The sequence below is a fragment of the Camelina sativa genome, chromosome 10, assembly GCF_030686135.1.
Source record: "Camelina sativa cultivar CO46 ecotype springtype chromosome 10, ASM3068613v1".
In the NCBI taxonomy this organism is placed as follows: domain Eukaryota; kingdom Viridiplantae; phylum Streptophyta; class Magnoliopsida; order Brassicales; family Brassicaceae; genus Camelina; species Camelina sativa.
In genome coordinates this window covers 9,323,281-9,345,536 of record NC_141889.1, presented here as the reverse complement: position 1 = coordinate 9,345,536, position 22,256 = coordinate 9,323,281, and the positions used below count along the sequence as shown (strand labels likewise).

At 36.2% G+C, this 22,256-nt stretch overlaps 8 protein-coding genes and 1 pseudogene across 13 annotated transcripts; 7 read left to right on the top strand and 2 right to left on the bottom strand.

Annotated features, from left to right (window-relative positions):
* The first annotated feature begins 29 nt into the window (after positions 1–29).
* On the top strand, positions 30–3,073 carry LOC104718279 (elongation factor Tu, chloroplastic pseudogene; annotated as a pseudogene). Its single transcript, XR_015568441.1, has 6 exons — positions 30–171; positions 370–467; positions 550–610; positions 691–729; positions 850–896; positions 987–3,073. The product of XR_015568441.1 is annotated as an elongation factor Tu, chloroplastic pseudogene (transcript).
* On the top strand, positions 372–1,124 carry LOC147935933 (alkylated DNA repair protein ALKBH6 homolog). Its single transcript, XM_087468524.1, has 4 exons — positions 372–467; positions 550–642; positions 691–729; positions 987–1,124. Exons 1-4 carry the CDS (start codon positions 372–374, stop codon positions 1,122–1,124), a joined length of 366 nt encoding a protein of 121 aa, XP_087324650.1.
* An 804-nt stretch (positions 3,074–3,877) lies between the features above and the next one.
* LOC104718277 (vacuolar protein sorting-associated protein 2 homolog 2-like) lies at positions 3,878–7,307 on the bottom strand. 2 transcript variants are annotated; one of them, XM_010435987.3, is made up of 11 exons: positions 6,316–7,307; positions 5,927–5,971; positions 5,505–5,539; positions 5,353–5,403; positions 5,007–5,111; positions 4,832–4,903; positions 4,666–4,737; positions 4,491–4,571; positions 4,352–4,387; positions 4,169–4,245; positions 3,878–4,077 (listed from the first exon to the last, which is right to left on the bottom strand). In XM_010435987.3, exons 1-11 carry the CDS (start codon positions 6,347–6,349, stop codon positions 4,017–4,019), a joined length of 669 nt encoding a protein of 222 aa, XP_010434289.2. In that variant the 5' UTR covers positions 6,350–7,307; the 3' UTR covers positions 3,878–4,016. The 2 variants fall into 2 exon arrangements, with proteins under 2 accessions (XP_010434289.2, XP_087325193.1); XM_087469067.1 differs by having other exon boundaries at positions 5,007–5,107; positions 6,316–6,536.
* On the bottom strand, positions 7,174–8,559 carry LOC104718276 (protein TWIN SISTER of FT-like). Its single transcript, XM_010435986.3, has 3 exons — positions 8,318–8,559; positions 7,778–7,839; positions 7,174–7,264 (listed from the first exon to the last, which is right to left on the bottom strand). Exons 1-3 carry the CDS (start codon positions 8,516–8,518, stop codon positions 7,174–7,176), a joined length of 354 nt encoding a protein of 117 aa, XP_010434288.1. The 5' UTR covers positions 8,519–8,559.
* A 754-nt stretch (positions 8,560–9,313) lies between these two features.
* Positions 9,314–10,164, top strand: LOC147935932 (uncharacterized). Its single transcript, XM_087468523.1, has 3 exons — positions 9,314–9,418; positions 9,562–9,798; positions 9,859–10,164. The coding sequence occupies exons 1-3, from the start codon at positions 9,314–9,316 to the stop codon at positions 10,162–10,164; spliced, it is 648 nt and encodes a 215-aa protein (XP_087324649.1).
* A 352-nt stretch (positions 10,165–10,516) lies between these two features.
* On the top strand, positions 10,517–11,249 carry LOC147935931 (uncharacterized). The gene is made up of 2 exons (XM_087468522.1): positions 10,517–10,799; positions 10,903–11,249. Exons 1-2 carry the CDS (start codon positions 10,517–10,519, stop codon positions 11,247–11,249), a joined length of 630 nt encoding a protein of 209 aa, XP_087324648.1.
* A 92-nt stretch (positions 11,250–11,341) lies between these two features.
* On the top strand, positions 11,342–14,222 carry LOC147935930 (uncharacterized). Its single transcript, XM_087468521.1, has 7 exons — positions 11,342–11,569; positions 11,951–12,175; positions 12,221–12,285; positions 12,358–12,469; positions 12,555–12,719; positions 13,267–13,438; positions 13,609–14,222. The coding sequence occupies exons 1-7, from the start codon at positions 11,342–11,344 to the stop codon at positions 14,220–14,222; spliced, it is 1,581 nt and encodes a 526-aa protein (XP_087324647.1).
* Positions 14,223–16,229: 2,007 nt separating this feature from the next.
* LOC104718274 (protein LSD1) lies at positions 16,230–18,731 on the top strand. Of its 4 annotated transcripts, none has more exons than XM_010435984.3 (8): positions 16,230–16,530; positions 16,664–16,743; positions 16,871–16,990; positions 17,137–17,256; positions 17,731–17,870; positions 17,969–18,049; positions 18,148–18,219; positions 18,333–18,731. In XM_010435984.3, exons 3-8 carry the CDS (start codon positions 16,873–16,875, stop codon positions 18,372–18,374), a joined length of 573 nt encoding a protein of 190 aa, XP_010434286.1. In that variant the 5' UTR covers positions 16,230–16,530; positions 16,664–16,743; positions 16,871–16,872; the 3' UTR covers positions 18,375–18,731. The 4 variants fall into 4 exon arrangements, with proteins under 4 accessions (XP_010434286.1, XP_087325192.1, XP_010434287.1 ...); XM_087469066.1 differs by having other exon boundaries at positions 16,273–16,530; positions 16,868–16,990; positions 17,146–17,256; XM_010435985.3 differs by having other exon boundaries at positions 16,328–16,530; positions 17,146–17,256.
* Positions 18,732–18,856: 125 nt separating this feature from the next.
* Positions 18,857–20,099, top strand: LOC104718273 (CASP-like protein 1B2). Its single transcript, XM_010435982.2, has 3 exons — positions 18,857–19,204; positions 19,306–19,428; positions 19,532–20,099. Exons 1-3 carry the CDS (start codon positions 18,995–18,997, stop codon positions 19,796–19,798), a joined length of 600 nt encoding a protein of 199 aa, XP_010434284.2. The 5' UTR covers positions 18,857–18,994; the 3' UTR covers positions 19,799–20,099.
* The last annotated feature ends 2,157 nt before the right edge of the window (positions 20,100–22,256 follow it).

Below are 22,256 nucleotides of genomic sequence, written 5' to 3'. Positions count from 1 at the left end.
AAAAGCCTAATAGAACCTTTTAATCAAGCGGGAGAAAACCTGGTTTTATTCCTGCTTCTCATCAGCCAATTGATCTCAGATTCTTCCTCTCAACTCTTAAGTCTAAAAGTGAAATCAAACGATTCTCGTTTAGGGTTTTGTCGATAGCTCTGCTTCTTATTGCAATTCCTGGTTAGTTTCATTTAATCCCTTTTTTCGCCACTCTCTTTTTTAACATTTGAGATGTTAAAGTAAAACAAGACAGACGAATCGTTGCGAGTAAATTAGCTGAATAGACTCCAATCATAGTTCTGATTCAGTAACAACTGTTCTAATTTAGTGGTTAAGCTCTGAAAACTAAAATCAAGTTGTTTTGGTTCTTGATGACAGCCATGGAGTTAGATAACTTCAGGGTAGGTCTTACTCCTACAGTATTCTGCATTCCCGGTTTCATAACTGACGAACAGCAAACTCAGCTCCTAAATCATGTAAAACTCTCCTCTCCTTAAAATCTTGATTTTGTTCCTCTTTTTTAAGTTACTGTATTAAACCTTTTTGCTGTCCGGTAAGATATATGGAGCATCTGGTTCCAAGTGGAAGACATTAAAGAACAGAAGATTACAGAATTGGGGTACACTTTCTCATTCTTTAGTTTTTCATTGGGTAATTGTTGAAGAAACATAAAGTCTTGACCTTTGGTTTGTTCTTCAGGTGGTATGGTTCATGAAAAGGGTCTTGTTCCACAAGAATGTACGTAAGAATGAGACCAACAAAAAAAAGTCCAATCCTTGATTTATCTAAATTCTAGATGCTCAAGAGTATGTATATATATATATATATGTATCTTTCTCAAGAGTATGTATCTTTCAGATTTCCTCCACGGCATCAGTGATAGTCCAACACACTGCTACAACCAGGTGCAACACACAGCTCTTCTCTTTTTCATATCTACAAAATGTAAAATATAAAAGGAGAGTGATTATATTATGGTGTCTATCTATGTTCAGGTCGTTAATGAAGCTGAAGCTTTGGCTTACTCTAATTCAAGAAAAGATGCTGACAAGATTCTTCACAGAGACCAAACTCGAGTTTCACTTACTTGCCGTTTAGTCCCCAAAGTCCATAAAAATCTCTTCAGGCTTTAGATTGGATAACACATGTAGCTAGCTTGTTGCTTTCCTAATGACACTGGTTGGTTTGTCTTGTCGTTTATGACTATAAAAAACGGTACGATTTGCGACGTGGGAATATGAAAAACGTCACGATTTGTAGTGGGGTAAACTTGAGGACAAAGATGTTGCAGCGGATAGGATTAAATATGAGCCCTTCATTATTTTCTTATTTTTGTATATTTATTTATTTTTTCTTCTTCCAAAGAGATAACACAACACAGTACTATTACAAACCTCACTCTATCCCCCAATCTTCTTCTTCTCCCCCAATCAAACCCTAGGATTCTCGATTTCTCCTCCAATTCCGTCTTCCATGGCGATATCGGCTCCAGCCGCTTGCTCTTCTTCTTCCTCTAGACTCCTCTGTTCCTACTCTTCTCCTTCTCCTTCTCTTTACCCCGCACCTGTTTCCGCCATTTCCACCTCTGGTAAACTCAAAACCCTAACCCTCTCTTCCTCTTTCCTCCCTTCTTACTCCTTGACCACTACTACTACTCCCTCCCCTTCTCAATCCACTCGTCGTTCCTTCACCGTCCGTGCTGCTCGTGGCAAGTTCGAGAGGAAGAAGCCTCATGTCAACATCGGTACCATTGGTCACGTTGACCATGGTAAGACTACTTTAACCGCAGCTCTCACCATGGCTCTCGCTTCCATGGGAAACAGCGTCGCGAAGAAGTACGACGAGATTGACGCCGCGCCGGAGGAGAGAGCTCGTGGTATCACAATCAACACCGCTACGGTGGAGTACGAGACTGAGAACCGTCACTACGCTCACGTTGATTGTCCTGGTCACGCTGATTACGTCAAGAATATGATTACCGGAGCTGCTCAGATGGACGGAGCTATCCTCGTTGTCTCCGGCGCTGATGGTCCTATGCCTCAGACTAAAGAGCATATCCTTTTGGCTAAGCAGGTTGGTGTTCCTGATATGGTTGTGTTCCTTAACAAAGAGGATCAAGTAGATGATGCAGAGTTGCTAGAGCTCGTTGAGCTTGAGGTTCGTGAGCTTCTCTCGTCTTATGAGTTTAACGGTGATGATATTCCGATTATATCTGGTTCTGCTCTTTTAGCTGTAGAGACACTCACTGAGAATCCTAATGTGAAGAGAGGTGATAACAAATGGGTTGATAAGATTTACGAACTTATGGATTCTGTTGATAGTTACATCCCAATCCCTCAGAGACAAACTGAGTTGCCTTTCTTGTTAGCTGTTGAAGATGTGTTCTCTATCACCGGACGTGGTACTGTAGCTACAGGGCGTGTTGAGAGAGGTACGGTTAAGGTAGGAGAGACTGTAGATTTAGTGGGTTTGAGGGAAACTAGGAACTACACTGTCACTGGGGTTGAGATGTTTCAGAAGATTCTTGATGAGGCTTTAGCTGGTGACAATGTAGGGTTGTTGCTTAGGGGTATTCAAAAGGCTGATATTCAGAGAGGTATGGTTTTAGCTAAGCCTGGATCCATTACTCCACATACCAAGTTTGAAGCTATTGTGTATGTGTTGAAGAAAGAAGAAGGTGGAAGGCATTCTCCATTCTTTGCAGGTTACAGGCCTCAGTTCTACATGAGGACGACTGATGTTACAGGTAAAGTGACAAAGATTATGAACGACAAAGACGAAGAGTCGAAGATGGTTATGCCCGGTGATCGAGTCAAGATTGTTGTTGAGCTTATTGTGCCGGTTGCTTGTGAACAAGGTATGAGGTTTGCTATCAGAGAAGGAGGTAAGACTGTTGGTGCGGGAGTTATTCAGGCTATCATCGAATGATTTATGAAATGGGGGTTTTGGAGAGCTTCACATAGTGAGCATCTACTTGCTTTCTTTTTGTTTCCCTCTTGATTCTCGAACTCGTTTTTTAATTTTCTTTTTGTGCCATTTTCTTCTTTAAGAACTCGAAATCAAAATGTCATATATTTCTTGATTTCTTTGACCCTCTATATAATTCTTGCATTTGATTTGGGTCCGATCCGAAGATCAATGGTTCATTCTTAGGTCATAACTGTCATGTGAATTTTACATTACTCCAAAGTTAATTGTTTTATGACTTCGATTGTACCAACCACTTAGTTTGAAAACATTGTTCAAACTTCAAGCAATGGAAAGATTACATCTCTTGCAGACCTTGTAAATTACAAAAAAAAATGTCTTATCACTGGAAGTTGCAGGATATGAAAATTACACAAAAAAAACTAAAAGAGGGAAGTTGAAATGTGAAAGAGATAATCCAGAAGAGGACAGAGAGAGCTTATGGAATGCGACCACCACCTCTGCCACTGTAAAGATGGGCCTGTGTCAATCTCACCATTTGTTTGATAACTCCTCACTAACACAATCATGTTTTGAATTTGGCATATATGTATAAGTTTGGAACAGTAACCAGCACTTGGGAAGGATTCGTGTTAGAAGCAAGGACAAGACTGTTGCATCGATGAACAAGACGAAGCAGAAAGAAAACAAACCCCAAATGTGAAAAAGCCTGCTTTACTCTGTGTTGTTTATTGAGAGGGTAAGGCACTGTTTAGAGATAGGTTTAGTCTAATGTGTTTTTCTTAATGTAAGATTCTTATTACAAGGTGTCATGATAAGTAATGGGGTGGACATGAGGGATCTCATGTGTCATCATCCTCCAACTTGGTCTTCTTCATATCTTATAATCCCTTTCTTAGTCTTCTGATGAAGACCCATGAGGATAGAGAAAAAAACAGTTCTAAGACGCACCTAAGACTGAGAAAAAAACACCTTAACGTCGTTGACGATCTTATATATTTTAAGTGTTTGATTTAAACATGAGACCTAGTTTGTGACATTAGTAGATTTATACAAGAATATGAAGAAGCTGCTTTCTCGTGGAAAAGAATCATATTTTAGATTCGTCGTAGTGAAGCCAATCTTCTCTCTAGTTCCTCCATTTCAGTAGACTCCGAACTGTAAGTTAAAATGTATGAAATGAATGTATTATCCAAAATAGTCTTCATAGATCACAGTAAATGATGAGAACCCAAATGTATCTTCATACTCATTATTGTTGTCAGTAGTGGTCGGAGCGGGAGCAGCAGTTTTCGTTGCAATCCTGCCCTTGGGAGCTGAAGATAACTGTTTAGACAAAAAGTATGAAGCAAACTTTAGTTCTATAAAGTCACCCCAAGAGAGCGACAAACAAATACTTCCTTTCAAGGTTTAAATTGTTGAGAACCCTGACCTGAGATGCAACACCAACACCAATCTCATCAAGAACCTACAAGGACGTCGATACATGTGAATGAGTAAATAGAGGAAGCTTGGAGAAATTTCTCAAGAGGTTAAGTATTATTCTTGTGATTTAAATTGCAGTAACCAACCTGGTTAGTGAGATCTTCTGTTTCCTCTTCAGCTTCATCTTTGTCAAGAGTTTCATCAATTGCCTCTGACATCATCTCAATCTGCAATATCCAAAACAATTATTACTCAGCCAATCTTTGTGATAAAACTGCGCTTAAAAGCATGCTCTTAAAGATAAATTGTGATTTTGTTTACCGTCATGTCCAATTGTGCAGATTGTTTCTGAAAGTCCTTGATAACTTTAGCTTGTTTTGTCGGTACCATTTGCTGTACGTGTGAGAAACAAGAGAGTAAACTTTGTTAGCAGGGAAGTGAAAGAACCCCATCAAAGTAGCAAAATGAAACAAAGTGGGAATATCACCTTGTTCATTGCAACCATAGCTGTGGTTGCACCTTTCATTCCAGATGAAATAGAGGTGCTTGCATACAAAGCCTATATTTTATAATTGTCCAGCCATCAAGGAAACATTCACGAAGTTGATTATTGTATCAAAGCATGTGGCAAGGAATGGGTGGAGAGATTTAAGTAACCTAACCTGTGTATGAGTGGTTACACCCCGGATTTGAGCACGGCTTCCCTGCAAATTGGTGATCTGTTGCCTCAATCGAACAAGCTGTCTCGCTAAGATCTTGGTGGCTGCCTAAGACAATGTTTTAACCAAAACAAGCTTATTAATGTAGAAGAGAAGAGTCTGGAGGGGTTTATATAGACAGAAATGAACCAACAAGCTAGTAAACAGTACAAAAGATACTGTGAAATAGTGATTCAGTCATCTGCACACTGAACCAATTACTACCCAAACAATAGTTTCCATAAGGAGTCAAAGTTTTTCACAAGATAAGGAAGAGAATTTAGTTTTTTCCCCACTAGAAAGGCTTTACCTCATTTCCAGTTTTAGCTGTTTTCTTGATTTCTGCCACAAGCCTCTTCTCCTAATTGCCATATTCAGTAAAACCGTCAGAACAAACTAATCTAAAAGCATCGTTAGTGGATAAACTCAATAGAAGAAGAAAAGTTGGTAGATGATATGTACCTCCAATTGAAGAGATGTAATCTCGCGTTCGATTCCTGCAATTACACATTGATAAACGTAGCTAAGTGCTTGACATTTGCACAGTTAGATGAATAAATAACTCTTGTTCAGAGAGAGTGGTACAAATTTATAAAGTAATCCAAAGATACAAACACAAATATTGATTATAACTTAGTTAGCATAGCATGATGCAATCACTGTGATCAAACCACAGGAAAAACAAACCAGTAAGAAGTGATTCTTGCCTCTTTCTAAATCTGATCTAACGGATCCACTAAGATTCCAGGGAACAAGCGAAAACAGCTGTTTTCAACTTCAATGAAATGATGGTAGGATAAACCTATTACAGCTCTAAGACTTCCATTTGAATACACGATTCTGCTTATAGAAGTAGCTTTTCAACAGACAAAATAAACACATACCTCGTGTAGCCACAGCCATTTCTTTCTTGCTGGTACGGAGAGCATCTGTACAAGAAACATCAATCAAAACAGAAAAAAGCAAGTAAAGAGAAACAACACTTCATAACTTGAGAGAAACCACACACAAACAAAAAAAAAACGATGCACTGAAACAAGTATGAATCGCAGAAGAATATTCACACAACACTATCAGATTAAGGACTCAGCAGATTCGTCACTCCACAACGTCAGGTTGAAGCACAAACAGATTTAAAGGTTACATTTTTTTTTTTTGCAGAGTTTTTCTAGAACCCTAAACCCAGTTACTCAGAGTCTATTGCCGGCAAATCAAATTAGTTACCATCAAGATACGAAAATCCAAAAAAAAAAAAAAAATCAAAGCTTTTTACCTTTGGGAGTGGTCTTCTTCTTGAAAATATTCATTGCTAATTGTCTTCTCTGAAATTGAGTAAGTGACGAAATCCTTAATCTTTGAGCTTATGGTGAGAAACCCTAATCACATTCTAGGAGGAAGTGAAGTTGATCTATGGGAGATAGAGACAGTGGAGAAAAGGTGTCTCCTTTAGTCATCAATGCCCACGCAAATGGTACTTAGCCGTGTCTTAACACTAATCTATTCTTCTAAAATGTTTTATTAAAAGTTTGAAAAACGATCTAATTCAGCGAGAAATACAAAATACTAAACCGAAATAAACCAATTAGAACAACAAAATACTAGTCTTATTTTACTTGCCATTTTAATCCTTTTGCCAAATGTAACATTTTTGAGTTACTTTTTCTATGTTATCTAATTTTTTTTATTTTATTCTCCAAATATTGACATAAATGATTTTATGTGTTTTATTAAAACTTTGCCACATTGTAAAAAATTATCATAAATATATTTAAATATATATTTAATTATCATAAAAATTATCATAAATATATTTTTGTTACAACTGCCAAAGACTCACTCATGTGGATGTGGACTGTCCTTTGATTCTTAAACTCCTTGAGGATAAGCTCTTAGATAGGAAGTTGGGTCGTAAGGTGGACAACGCCAAAAAAGATTTGGTGATTAAAGAAGATGATCCTCTTTATGGTGTTCTCAGGGAAGATCAGGTTGGGTTGCATCCTTTGCTAGAAAGGCCAAGAATAGCATCAGATGTGCCGCTTCTTTGATGGTCTATGACTATAGATCTATCGGACTAAAGCTTTTTTGATGGTCTATGACTATTGAGTGAATTATTAAACTTACCAAAGGCAGACTAAAGCTTTTTTGATGGTCTATGACTATTGAGTGAATTATTAAACTTACCAAAGGCGGTTCCAGTTGTGGCAGGTATATCAGTCACCAACCTGCATCGAGAGTACCCATTTAAGTTTAAGATATACAGATCATACATAGTGAACTAAAGTGCTACCTAACAAAGCAAGCACGCATCAAAAGCATATAGAAATAGAAAGAATAGACGTTTTGTTGTGTGGTAGCTATGATATAACATGACACTTCAAAACAGAAATTTTAACTCTGACAAGTCACGTCTGTATTTGCATAGAATATTTAAGTCATTTGAAGTATATTAAGCCGTTTTTTTTCTTCCTTACATCATAGAGGTAAAAAACGTTTAAAGTGACAAGTTGTTGCTCTCTTAAAGTTTTTATACTATATGTTCCCTACTATTATTAGCAAATATGTAAAAATATCGTGTTTTATGTGCCACCTTAGAAATGTATTGGATCTCTAAATTTTGCCATATATATATTTTTTGTTTATCATGGTTATATTCTACTATTTTATATTCGAACAAGAAGTGTGAGGTGTAAAGTTAATTAAGTTATAAAATGACATGAAGAGAGTTTTATACAAACCAATGCAGATATTCTCGGAGGTGTAGGTTGCTTGGACTCGGCACATCTGGATCCACCATAACCTTCATTAAAACCAGTCAGTCAAAAACCGTATAAGAAGATCGGTTATGAAAATATCAAAACAATCAAGAACTCACGAGTTCTGTCCTTTTTTTTTGAACTCGATAACATAGAAATAACTAAAACTACTATAAGGGGAAATAAAGACGAATTAGAAAGAAGCTTAAATTAGAATAAATGTATTAGTTACAATTTCACACCTATACATATAAAAGAGTATCTAGAGTACTCGTTTGATTATCCAGATTCAAAAGTCGAGTCGTTAAAAATAATGACTTAAAATATTATCTTTTTGGACATCATGGTACTTTTGAAAGAAAAGAATTATCAAAAACTACTTATGGAGAAAACTGAAAATATAAATATTTGATTTGACTATGTAATTAAGGTTTATTCGACTATGAAGCTTAAGAAAACAAAAGAGTGAGCGCAGGGAAGAATGAAGCAATGAAGAAAACAGCAGGAAAGAGAGAAGAGAACCAAAGTATAGAAATTTCTGAGGTCATCTCCTCCAACCTCCACCATTGGTTTGTTGAGAACTTGAGAAGGCCTTAGATCCAAGCCATTCGTAACCTCTCTATGGCCATAAGTGACCCTAAGAGAGACCAACCTGGTGAAAGGATCAAGAACATCTCCAACAACTCTTCCCACCACAAGAGGATCGCTACGACTTATAGACATATATATCTTGACTCTCAAGTCTTTTAACAAATTAATGATTGCTTCTTATTGTATCAACACCTTGCTTCCTATTTTATTTATATAATGTTTTGGGAATAGCAACTGTTAACTTTGTTCGCTCCAATGAAATCATTACCACAGTCTTTTCGTGTGTAGTCAGAATCTTAAAACTGGTTCGACGTACGTACATCACTTATTTCCCCAAGTCATTGTTTCTTTCCTTTTTCTTTTGATGGTATTCCTATTCCAAAATCCACCAATAGAAACATAAATCATATTATTCTATTTATTCGATTAACTTGCCTGAGTTAGCTTACTAGTAAAACTTTTCGAAAAATGTAAAATCAGTCAGTAATTAGTTTTGTGACGATTGCTTTCTATTTTTTTTCATCTCAACAACTATTCGTACTACAAATTATAATTTATAAATAGTAAATAAAAAGCTGTTTAATGGCTAAAAAGACAATTGGCTTAGTACCCTCTTTTGGGCTTAGTATCCTCTTTTTCTAATAGAGTCTTTCTTTCTATAGAAAATAGAGAATTGGCTGGAAAAACACTTTTCTCTTTGTTCGAAACTCACCGTTTTCACGTTTAAAGATCGGTATTTGGGTAACATATCGTGGAGGCCAGGGTTTGTTCTTATCAGTTCTTAATTTTTGAGATCGATTTTCTGGACCTCTTGCTTTCTCGTTAGCTTTGGTTGGAAATTACGAGTGTGTGTTTGAAGAAGTTGTGCGTAGGTGTCTTTGAATCAGCAAGTAAATTTCTGTGTATCAGTAAGCCTGGTTTCTCAGTATGTCGGCGGCCATGGACAAGGCGATGACAACGATGTCTCTAGCGGAAGAGGATATACCTTTCGAGATGTCGTATCTGCCTCAGTTCAGCTCAGGAGATCAAAACGTGTTGAGTTTAATTGGTAGACTTCTGAATCCAAAAAGTCATAGCATGTCCAGTTGATTTTTAATATGCCAAGGAAGTGGCAGAAGATAGGTAGGGTTCGGGCTGTGGCTCTATCTAAGAAACGTTTTCAGTTTATCTTTAAGCATGAGTATGACCTAATTGAGGTTCTGGAAAAGGGTTTTCAGTCATACGATCAATGGGGTCTAGTGATGGAACGTTGGTCTGCTAATCCTCCACCCGATTCTCTGCAGTTTGTCTCTCTCTGGGTGCAGATCAAGAACATCCCAATGAATTATTATACTAAGGAAGCGATAACTCTTCTTGGTGAATTAGTGGGGCAAGTTCTAGAGGTGGTCTCGAAGCCGCTACTACGATCGAAGGTAATCAACCTGCCGAAGGGTTTATCTACTAAGGTGTTTTTCTTTTATGAACGGGTTCAGAAAAGGTGTTACAACTGCCAAAGACTCACTCATGTGGATGTGGACTGTCCTTTGATTCTTAAACTCCTTGAAGATAAGCTCTTAGATAGGAAGTTGGGTCGTAAGGTGGACAACGCCAAAAAAGATTTGGTGATTAAAGAAGATGATCCTCTTTATGGTGTTCTCAGGGAAGATCAGGTTGGGTTGCATCCTTTGCTAGGAAGGCCAAGAATAGCATCAGATGTTCTGGAAGGAATGAGACAGTATCTGTCAAGGATTGGGGCGGCTTCAAGATCTGACAGTTCAGCGTCTCATGGAAATGCGTAAAAAACATTTCCTGAGATTTTGTTTCTCATGGAAACGATGAACATAAGAAATGTACATGTAGATATTCAAGTTTGGTTAGGCTACGATCGTGTTTATACGGTGGATCCTATAGGCATAAGTGGTGGCTTGGCGGTTTTTTGGAAGAAAAGCATCACTTTGGAGTTCCTACATGCTGATAAGAATGTTATTGACCTCGGAGTTGAGTTTGGGAACAGAAAGTTTTTTGTTTCGTGTATATATGGTAATCCTAGAAGTGAATTCAGACATCTCGTTTGGGAGCAAATCACCTGAATTGGCAATCAGAGAAAGGATAACTGGTGTTTGATAGGAGACTTCAATGAGATCCTACATAATGGAGAAAAGCTGGGAGGTCCTCGGAGGATCGAAAGTTCTTTTGATGCCCTCAAATATGCTGGTGGCTTGTGGGATGCTTGAACATAAGAGTTCTGGGAATAGTTATACATGGGGTGGCAGACGAGGTGACCTATGGATTCAGTGTAAGTTAGATAGGTGCTTTGGGAATAAAGCCTGGTTTGAGAATTTTCATGTGGCTTATCAGTTGTTTCTGGAGAAGAAAGGGTCTGACCATCGGCCAGTCTTGCTTAACCTCTTCTCTTCTCAAGAAACTTACAGAGGTTCCTTCAGGTTCGACAAAAGAATGCTTAATCAACCTTTGGTGTTTGAAACGATTAAGCAAGCATGGCACGTCTAATTCCCCTTTTGGTCACTCTTTGTCAGAACGTTTACGAAGGTGCAGAAGGGCGTTGAGTAAGTGGAAAAGGATAAATGATATGAATGCAAAAGAAAAGATCAATTGCATTCACAGGGACATAGAAATCGAGCATGCTTCTATGGCTCCCTCTTTCAATAGAATGGCAATTCTCCAGAGACAAATGGTGATGGCGCATAGGGAAGAGGAGAGTTTATGGAAACAAAAGAGTAGAAGAAAATGGCATAATTCTGGAGATAAGAACACCAAGTTCTTCCATGCATCAGTTAAAGCAGATCGATCAAAGAATGGGTTGGATGCTCTAATGAATGAGAATGGTGTACTCCACCGGTCAGAAGCTTCGAAAGGAAAGTAGCAGCCTCTTATTTCTGCAAGCTCTTTACTTCTTCTTACCCGAAAGATCAATCTAATCTCTTCGAAGGGTTTCAACCTAGGGTCACCGAGAACATGAATGACCAACTAATGACCAAGGTAACAAAAGAAGAGGTAAAATTGGCGGTTTTCTCCATTAAAGCAGAGAGTGCTCCTGGGGCTGATGGTATGACAGGGTTGTTCTATCAGCAATATTGGGATATTGTTGGAGATCAACTTACCGTGGAAGTTCTTAGGTTCTTTGATGAGGGTGTATTCCCAGAAGAATGGAATTTTACTCAGTTAAATCTGATCCCTAAGAAGGTGAGCTCAGTTCTAATGAAAGACTTGAGACCGATCAGCCTATATTCGGTCTTGTATAAGGTTACTCCAATATTATGGTGTCAAGACTTCAACCTCTTCTGTCGGAGTTGGTTTCCCAAAATCAGTCGGCTTTTGTGGAGGATAGGCTGATCTCGGATAATATCCTTATCGCTCATGAAGTGGTCCATAGCCTTCGAACTCACGAGAGAACGTCAAAGGAGTTCATGGCTATGAAGACGGACATGTCAAAAAGCCTTTGACAGAGTAGAATGGAGTTACCTGCAGTCTCTGCTCATTGCTCTAGGTTTTCATGCATATTGGGTTGATCTTGTGATGAAATGTATAACATCAGCTACCTTCACGGTGTTGATAAATGGTCAGGCGCATGGGCTGGTGGTTCCACAAAGAGGGTTGAGACAAGGTGATCCCCTTTCACCTTTCTTATTTGTCTTGTGCACTGAAGGACTTACCCATCTCCTCAACAAAGCTGAACAACAAGGTTCATTGAATGGGGCCAGCTTTGCGGATGATGGTCCTTCAATTCACCATATGTTGCTTGCGGATGATACTCTATTCATATGCAAGGCAGAAGATTCACAATGTGAGGTTATAAAAGATATCATAAAGATATATGGTGATGCGACATGACAGACAACAAATTTAGAAAAGTCTTCAGTCACCTTTGGGGTTAAAGTGATAGATGGTGTTAAGGAGAGGTTAAAATAAATCCTCGGGATCGACAATGAAGGAGGCGCGGGCACTTATTTGAGATTGCCTGAATGTTTCAGTGGATCAAAGAAAGACATGCTAGAGTATATCCATGAAAGGCTTAAGAATAAGTTATCAGGTTGGTTTGCAAGATCTCTATCGTCGGGTGGGAAGGAGATCTTGTTGAAAAGTGTAGCTATCGCAATGCCAGTGTTTGCCATGTCCTGCTTTAAGTTACCAAAATCAACGTGTGAATCCTTAACGAGTGCAATGGCAGCCTTCTAGTGGAGTGCAGTGGAAAACCATAGGAAAATTCATTGGATTTCATGGGATAGACTCTGTCTGGCGAGGGATCAAGGTGGTTTGGGATTCAAAGATATCGAGCTTTTCAATCAAGCTTTATTGGCAAAGCAAGCTTGGAGAATCTTGCAAGTTCCCCAAGGTTTGTTTTCCCGCTTCATGAAGAGTAGGTACTTCAATGACACTACCTTTCTATTGGCTGTTTGTGGAAGTAGGCCATCATTTGCCTGGAGAAGCCTCCTCCATGGTAGAGATTTACTGGAAAGGGTCTAAAACAACGAGTGGGAGATGGAGTCTCTATAAAAGTTTGGTCCACTCCTTGGCTGGAGGATGATAGGATGAGACCGCCTCTCATGAAAAATATCCTGGTAGATTTGGAGCTTTCAGTTAACGATCTGATTGATCAGAGAACTAGATATTGGAACCCGATTGTTTTACAGGAGTTGTTTTATTCAAGAGATGTGGCTTTAATCACAAATTCCAAACCAGTGATGTCTTCTCCCGAATTCATGATTTGGAAATATAACAAGAGTGGAGAGTATAATGTACGGTCAGGTTACTGGTTGGCCTGTCGGTTATTTAGAAAGGAGGAGATCACTTTGGCCACAATGCTTCCTTTAGTAAATGGGATTTAAGATCAGATCTGGAAACTTTTTGCCCCTTCCAAGATTAAAATTTTCATTTGGAAGGCGGCTAGTGGAGCTTTAGTTGTTGCTGAAAGACTTAACTCCAAAGGGATGCATTTAGATCCTCGTTGTGCAACTTGTGGCTTCGAAGGTGAATCTATTAACCACTTGTTGTTTCAGTGTCCTTTTGCGAGACAGGTTTGGGCGGTTGCAGGTTTTACGTTACCAGAGAACGGTTTTGATCTAAACTCCTTTACCAGAACCTCCACTTAGTCCTGACCATTGCAAAGGAAGTTAAAGTCCCCCTGACGACAAGAAGATGTCTTCCTTGGATTTTGTGGTCTTTATGGAAAAACAAGAACCATTTGGTCTTTGATGGCTCTGTTTTTCTGATCTCGGATTTAGTAAACAAGATTAGGGAGGATAAGGAAGAATGGTTTCTAGCTCAAGAACTTGCTTTGAATGAAGAAAGGCATGATGTGAAAGTGGATCAGGGAAGATCTCAGAAGTGGAAACCTCCAAGTAGGTCGTGGTTAAAGTGTAATGTAGCTGCTTCATGGGACAAAGATAAAGCTACAGGAGGTGCGGCCTGGGTTTTGAGGAATTCAGTAGGAAGGGTTCTGCTTCATAGTAGAATTTCCTTTGGTTTGATTGTCAGTAAAGAGGAAGCGGGGTATCAGAGTTGTTTGTGGGCTATGGAGAACATGAAAAGCTTAGATATCCCTAGAGTAGTGTTTGCGTTGGAACAACAAGAATTGGTTGGAGCGATAAACAGACCTCAGGCGTTGCCAAACTATAAGTTTTCCTCAAGCAAGTTGCTTGAGGCTTTATCGCTCTGTGCTGATTGGAAAGTTGTCCTAGAACAAAGAAAGGCTAATCTTGGAGCTTTCTTGATTGCAAAGAGCGTCACAAGGGATGAACGATTACAATCATATGTAGCTCAAGGCTACCCTTTAGTTGTTTTTGGCTCCTTGTATGTGATTGTTCTGGTTCCTTTTTGTTTTTGTGTAAAACTTTGAAGATCAATATAATCGGAATCATTCAGTCGAAAAAAAAAGCTAAATACATTTTTTCTGTTTCATTCAACTATTCCTCAGTTTTTATGGTGTTGTTTTGGGCGGTAACAAAACTGTGAGACTTCTTCCGATTTGCCACTTTGGTGGAGTTATATACATTTTAAGTTGTCAAAGAAAAAAACCTTGTAAAACAGAATCTCGTAGTCTCGTAAGACGAAAATATTAAACTTTTTAATAATTAATTGTTAAATTGATTCATTCATAGGCGTGTGGATAAATTCTTGGGTCGACAGTGAACAACTCTTATTCAGTCCATCTTAGTTAAGAAAACAAATTATTGATTAAGGAAAGAAATTTTGTATATCAATTAATTTTATAATTATTAGTTTTAAACAGTATATTATAGTTTTATATTATAACATCTAAACCCAAATCACTTTTTTTATAAACCCAAATTAAAATACAATTTTTTAGGGATGAACCAATCTTATTCACCCCTTCTTAATTAACCAATCAAAATACAATAAATTGTCATGTCATGTGATATTTATAAAATAAATCAAAATAAAAATAAAAATACAAAACAAATTAAGGAAACTATTTCTGTAGATATTTCATTAAGGAATTATGTTGGTTTAGGTTTATAAAATAATGATTAGAGTTTAAATTTTACAATTAAACGAAATCACATGTCGGTTTGGATTTACAAAAAAGTGGTTAGAGTTTAGTTTTCAAAATTAAACAAAATTATATGTCGGTTTGAGTTTGCAAAAGAGTGCTTAGAGTTTAGGGTTTAGATTTTACAATTAAACGAATTATATGTCGGTTTGGGATTACAAAAGAGCGGTTAGGGTTTAGATTTTACAATTAAACAAAATTATTTGTCGGTTTGGGTTTATAAAAATAGTGGTTAGGGTTTAGATTTTACAATTAAAGAAAATTGTATTTTAATGTGGGTTTATAAAAAGAGTGATTTGAGTTTAGATGTTATAAGTTAAAACTATAATATAATGTTTAGAATTAATAATTTTAAAATTAATTGATATACAGAATTTGTTTCCTTAATCAATAAGGTGTTTCCTTAACTAAGAGGGGGTTATTGGTTCAATGATTTTAATGAATTTGGAAATCTAAATAAAAATCATGTGTTATTCAATCACTGATTTTAAAATACTTATCAAAATTATGTATTATTAATTCTATGATTTACAAATACTTATTAAAATCCCATGTTATTCATTTAATGATTTATTTTTGGATTTCAAAATCCACTGTATGTTTTAAATGGATTTGTATGGATTTGAAAGTGTAAAATTGAAGGATTCAAATGCAAGGATAAAACATGTTATTTTAAAATCCATGTCTTTTGATTTTTAGAATTTACAATTCCATATGGATTTAGAAATTACCTCTCCAATAACAGCCCCTAAGAAATGTTCACCCCTAGGGGCAAACCCAAGAATTGTCCATGTTATATCATATCTAAAAAAATAAATTAAAATTAAAGTTAAAAAGAAAACAAATTAAGGAAACAAATTTTGTAGATATTTTATTAAGGAAATTATGTCCGTTTGGGTTTATTAAAAATGATTAGGGTTTAAATTTATTATTTTAAAAATTGTATGTCAATTTGGGTTTATAAAAGAATGGTTAGGATTTATATTTTATAATGAAACAAAATTATATGTCGGTTTGGGTTTACGAAAGAGTGATTAGTGTTTAGATTTTACAATTAAACGAAATTATATGTCGGTTTGGATTTACAAAATTGTGGTTAGAGTTTAGATTTTATAATTAAACAAAATTATATGTTGGTTTGGGTTTATTAAAGAGTGTTTAAGATTTAGATTTTACAATTACGCAAAATTATATGTCGGTTTGGGTTTATAAAAAATGGTTAGAGTTTAGATGTAAGAATTAAAAACTATAATATAATATTAGAATTAACAATTTTAAAATTGATTGATCTACCAGATTTTGTTTCCTTCATTAATTGTCCTCGGATCAAAAGTTCATGCTTTAGTAAGCAGAAGCCAAAATCTACGTTTAAATCGTCGTATTTTTTTTTTTTTGACAATCAATCCTCGTTTAGAACGACTAGAATATAAACGCGTTTTTGACGGGCCAAAAATAAAAAAAAGGCTTACGTGTCCTCCTAACGCGTATAGTAAAAAAAAAAACGAAAAAACAGAGAGAGAGAGAGAGAGAAGATAAAATCGAAATCTTCCCCAATTTCTGGATTGGCTTTTTCGTATATCATCCGCTTGAGATTTTCTGGGTTTGGATTCCATCCCTTTCCCATCTTCAATCGGTAAGATCCACCACCAAAGTTTGTTCTTTTTCTTTTTAGTTTTTCAAAGATTTCGAATTTGTAATCTTTAGTATTGATTCTTGTTTGTTCGTTTGATTGGAAACTCAATTCTCTGTATTTGATTTGGTTTCAGAAGTTTTGGCTTTGAATTGGATTTGGGTTTCGGTTTTCAAAGTCACCTCCTTTTTTGTGCGTTTATCCGTTCGTATTCAGGTGAGTTTTTCATTTTAGAGTTCTTGGATCTTCGTTGCAATGACTGAGTCATGCATAAGTATTGATTGAGTTTTTGAGTATTGCGAAATAAAATTGTGTTTTTGATTTCATGGATGGAATTTAGCAGATATGCAGGACCAGCTCGTTTGTCATGGTTGTAGAAATTTATTGATGTATCCTAGAGGAGCATCCAATGTGCGTTGTGCGTTATGTAACACTATCAACATGGTTCCTCCTCCTCCGCATGGTATCGATTTCTTTCTCTCTGTAATTTGTGGACTTTGTAAATGATTTGAGTCTTTTATATTAGAATTGAGGAGGAGGTTAAAAAGATTTGAGTTTGAGCCCTGTGCTTTGCAATTGGATTATAACTTGGTTGAGGTCTGAACACAGCTCATGCAGGGATGGACATGGCTCACATCGTATGTGGTGGTTGCCGGACAATGCTTATGTATACACGTGGGGCAAGTAGCGTAAGATGCTCTTGCTGTCAGACTACGAACCTTGTGCCAGGTATATAACTATCGTGATATATCCAAATCAATCATATCAAAGCTCCTTGAATTGCTTAAAAGGTCCTCTAGTTCTTTAGAATCTTCTCTCAGAATTTTGTGTGATCTGCATTGTTCTTTGGAGATGCTTACATAACATCGTTTTCACTTTTCCCATAATGTAAGTGAATCTGAAAATAGTTGGGATTTGTAGACGGTAGCTGAAAATACTTAAAACAACGGTTTGAGATGCTTCATGTGGCACTACTTGTTAGAGCTGGAAGGGTTTACTTGATTGATCTACTGTTAGATTCTTACCTTTAAATAGCCTAAAAGTATTGCCATTTGGATGTATGATTTTCTTTCATTCATTGCATTTTAAGAGCATACATTGCTTATTCCCTTTTGTTCATCTGAAATTCTCTTGCTAATTGGATTTTCTAGTTTAATGTTTCTTGTTTGCTGAATCTGTGCTTGACTCATTTGAATTCGACAGGGCTCTCCAATCAGGTTGCGCATGCACCCTCCAATCAGGTTGCGCAAATCAATTGTGGGCATTGTCGGACGACCCTCATGTATCCTTATGGTGCATCATCTGTTAAATGTGCTGTCTGTCAGTTTGTTACTAACGTTAATGTGAGTACTCCTATCTATTAAGTCACTTCTGCATGGTGGAGTTCAGTATATAAATCTTTCTGTAGGAAATTTTAATTCTGATTCATTTTCATTCTTAGATGAGCAATGGAAGGGTACCTCTCCCAACTAACCGGCCAAATGGAACAGCTTGTCCCGGGTCAATGCCCTCTTCATCAACTGTGAGTTATCAGATTATGAATTTTGCAATAGTTCTGTGTATTCTTATGGAACTAATACTTACTCTATCCATCGATTTATCATTTTCCATTTCCAACAGTCAACACCACCCTCTCAGACCCAAACCGTTGTTGTAGAAAACCCCATGTCCGTTGATGAAAGTGGAAAGTTGGTGAGTATTTCTATCACCTGTGTTCTCACGGCTTCACAGATAGATTTCTTTCTTGTTCTTATTTACACATTAGTAAGAAGATTTGACAAAGTGACTGCAAACACAAATTGTAGGTGAGCAATGTTGTTGTTGGAGTGACGACCGATAAGAAGTAACCAAGAATGAGTGAGATCTGAAAGATCATATCCAAATTCTTCGTCTATTCCTGCGTCTGGTTTGTGCATATTACATACGCGGAAAAAACTGTATGTTTATATATCTGCCGACTCCTTTTTAACCCAAGAGAAAGGCTTATTCAGAATTTTTTTGTTACTGCATTTTTGGGGTTTATTCATAGTTGAAGACACAAAGTGGTTTTGCTCCAATAATCTGGTTTTCTTTTGCTCATATGGAACTTGACCTTCTCTTCTGTTTGTAGACTTGTAAAAACTCCATTGGCCCTTGAGGCATTGTTTATGTATGTATTAATATAATCTGACACACCTACCAAACATTGAGATTTGGGTTTGAAATCTGTGGATAAGTTTTGCTACATGGAACAAGAAGTGGTAGTGAAAACTGATCTGCTTTGGTAGATAGGACTTGTCTTGGAGGAAGTCTTGAATCTGGAAACTTATTTTGGAGTCATCTTGTCACAACAACCTAAACCTAATTAGTACCCTCCACGAACATTAAAAGTTAGATGATCAGACAAACACAAGCTCTTTCCATATAAATACTCTCTCACACTGATACAGAGATCATCACACTCTCTTAATCACTCACTGCATCAACAATGGCCGGAGGGAAGACTGTGGTGGCAGGTGGGAACACAAAGAGCTGGAAACTACTCTTGGGGCTGAGAATATTTGCATTCATGGCTACTTCAGCTGCAGCCATTGTAATGGCACTGAACAAAGAGACAAAGACCTTGGTTGTGGCCACCATTGGTACTGTTCCTATTAAAGCCACTTTAACCGCTGAGTTTCAGCACACACCGGCTTTTGTGTAAGCGATTAAAACCCTTATAAGAACTCTCAGGTTACATTGAGGGCAAAATGTTTTAAAAGTCATTAACACTGATTCTTGGTGAAAACTGTATTACAGTTCTTTGTTATAGCTAATGTAATGGCGAGCTTCCACAACTTATTGATGATTGCTCTTCAGATTTTTAGCCCGAAACTGGAGCACAAAGGTCTCCATGTCCTCTCTATCGCCATTCTCGACATGGTAAAATCACATATACTTATTTCCATAGTGTAAACACAGTTGGAGACATATGTGTTGTTGACTTGGTTTCTTGATTATCTTTAAAAACGTTTGTATAAATAAGCTAAACGCAACTCTAGTATCTGCGGCTGCAAACGCGGCAGTGTTCGTAGCAGAGCTGGGGAAGAACGGAAACAAACACGCCAAGTGGAATAAAGTCTGCGACAGGTTTGCCACTTACTGTGATCACGGCGCTGGAGCACTCATAGCCGCCTTCGCCGGAGTGATTCTTATGATTCTAGTCTCCGGCGTCTCCATTTCCCGCCTCTTATCCAATTCTAACAAATTCTCCACCAGTAAAGGCCCTGCCACCGAAACCGACGTTCCCTAATACATGGCGGCCAAAATACAGCGATAAGTATACATGTGTGTGTGTGTGTGTGTGTTAGATGTTGTAGCTTACTTTGTGTTTTGTCGTTTCTCAAGTCACTATCAAATTGTCTAACGCACTCCCCTGTTCTATCACCTTCGTATATTATTAGAGAAGCAAGATGTGTATCTTGCGGACCAACTAATATAGACCGTAAAGTCCATTAATGAAGTGAAGTCCACCCCGAAGAATATTCTAGATCTTGATATTACTTATTGTACAAGCTATTTCCTTATGTGTTTAAGAAAGTTTACATTATACAGTATTAGCTTTGACATATTGCTAATCCCGTAGGCGCAAATCCTGCAACTCCACAAACAATTGTCCTTATCTTGGACAGTCCACAAATCAGACTAATAATAACCTAAATATAAGTGTTCCAATAAATCCCCTAATGATTAAACTATAACCAAACTCCCCCACAATTTAAAACTATTACCAAACTAAAATATTGAAATATTTTAAAAATCATGACTAATTCCTCTAAAACCCACAAAACCTTAACTATAGCCACCCGTAAGAATCCCCCACTTAACAACTCTTGCACAAACGAAATAAAACCATAATCAGATATAGAAAGCCAAATACTTAAACCTTTGAAAAAAAACGCAGACACGTACCACTAACCTCCAAATAATAATTAAAATAAAAACACCAAACTCCTAACTTAATTTAAGAGAGAAACAGAAATTAATAATAATAATAAAAAAATCTAGATAACTTAACGATCAATCTCATCATCATCGTCAGCATCTTCTTCGTCCATGAGATTTTCCATGATCATGAAAAGATCACACAAGATGCGGAAGCTTTTAGTTTTGATCCACTAGATCGATTGTTCTCATACCATGTCAAATATAATAGAAATAGAATAATTTTATTGAGTTCTCTTTCATAAGATTAAGGCATACATATATATATAGTGATTATATATTAACTTTGACATATTGCTAATACTGTATAATGTAAATTTTCCTAAACACATAAGCAAATAGCTTGTACAATAAGTAATATCAAGATCTAGAATATTCTTCGGGGTGGACTTCACTTCATTAATGGACTTTACGGTCCATATTACTTGGTCCGCAAGATACACATCTTGCTTCCCTAATATATATGTTCAGGTTTTCATTCCTCTCTAATCTTTTTATTTGTAAAATGACATTTTCAACAAAGTAAAAAGCATATAGAACAATGCGAAAAATATACAATACATGATTGAATCAGGCTAACTCTTGGCAGAAGAAAAAAAGAAAGAGAAAAGAATCATAACAACTCAGGGTAATTTTTCAGTCATCTTCCATTTAAGAAAATATAATTCCAAACTAATTAGTTCTCATGTTATATTTTGTTTGAAAAACAATACTCTTTAACTCATTATCATATATCTCTAATAAATGTGATTCAATCATAATTATTCAAATATTTATTTATTGGACTAGTAAATAATAGTATAAATGTATACCAGAATTAATTAGAAATGATAATAAATAAAAAATTAAAGTAGTTTTCGTAGCTAAGAAAAATGACTGAATTGAAATTTAATTCTAATTTTTTATTTTTCTTTTAATATATGTTCAAAAATGTATTTGTGTTGGTATAAATAAATTTATAGACAGTGTGTATTACTTTTAAAAAAGATAGTTTATTATGGTTCTTACTTGAAACGATAAATTCCTCCGTATTTTTTTCTTTGTTTCTTAAACTTTTTCTTCATGGACACTTCAAAAAATTTATTTGCTTTAATCATTGCTTTAGCTAATTCTACCTTAGGATTTTTTTTCCTACTAAAAGAAGAGATAAACCCCTTTCACATATATTTAACTAAAGGTTTATATCTATATAGAATTAATTATGAGAAAGAGACTTTTTTTAGTGGCATATCGCATATATAGATTTTACCATTTTCCCTAAAATATTTCAAATTTGCCATTTTTTATATTAAAAAACATAATTTTACACATTTTCTTCATCTTCCACTATTAAATGTGATAGATTTCTTTTTTTTTTCTTTGTGTGGCCGTGTTTTTTTTGTTAATTGGCTGCATTAAATTAAAAAGAGGCAACACGCATGAAGACATTCAACGATAAAAGTAAACTACAACGTTTTTCAGTAGTTATTAAAAGATAGTCTAAGAGAAATCAACATGTAATTACGAGAATCTAAAGGTAACCATTGTACTTGTAATGTTCATTTTTCATAACTGATTTCATTCCGACGCCAATTTTTTAAGTTGTTATTATCTTTAATGTTTATTTTCTTATAAAAAAAGAAAAAAAAAATAGAAAAGACCTTGAGATATGTAGTTGAAATTTTTTTTGTTTGGGTCAAAGATATATTCTTTTGTCAAACATAATTTAACCAAAATTTTGTATATGTCATTACAAATAAATAAAATGTTTTAAATCTTGTAGAAAA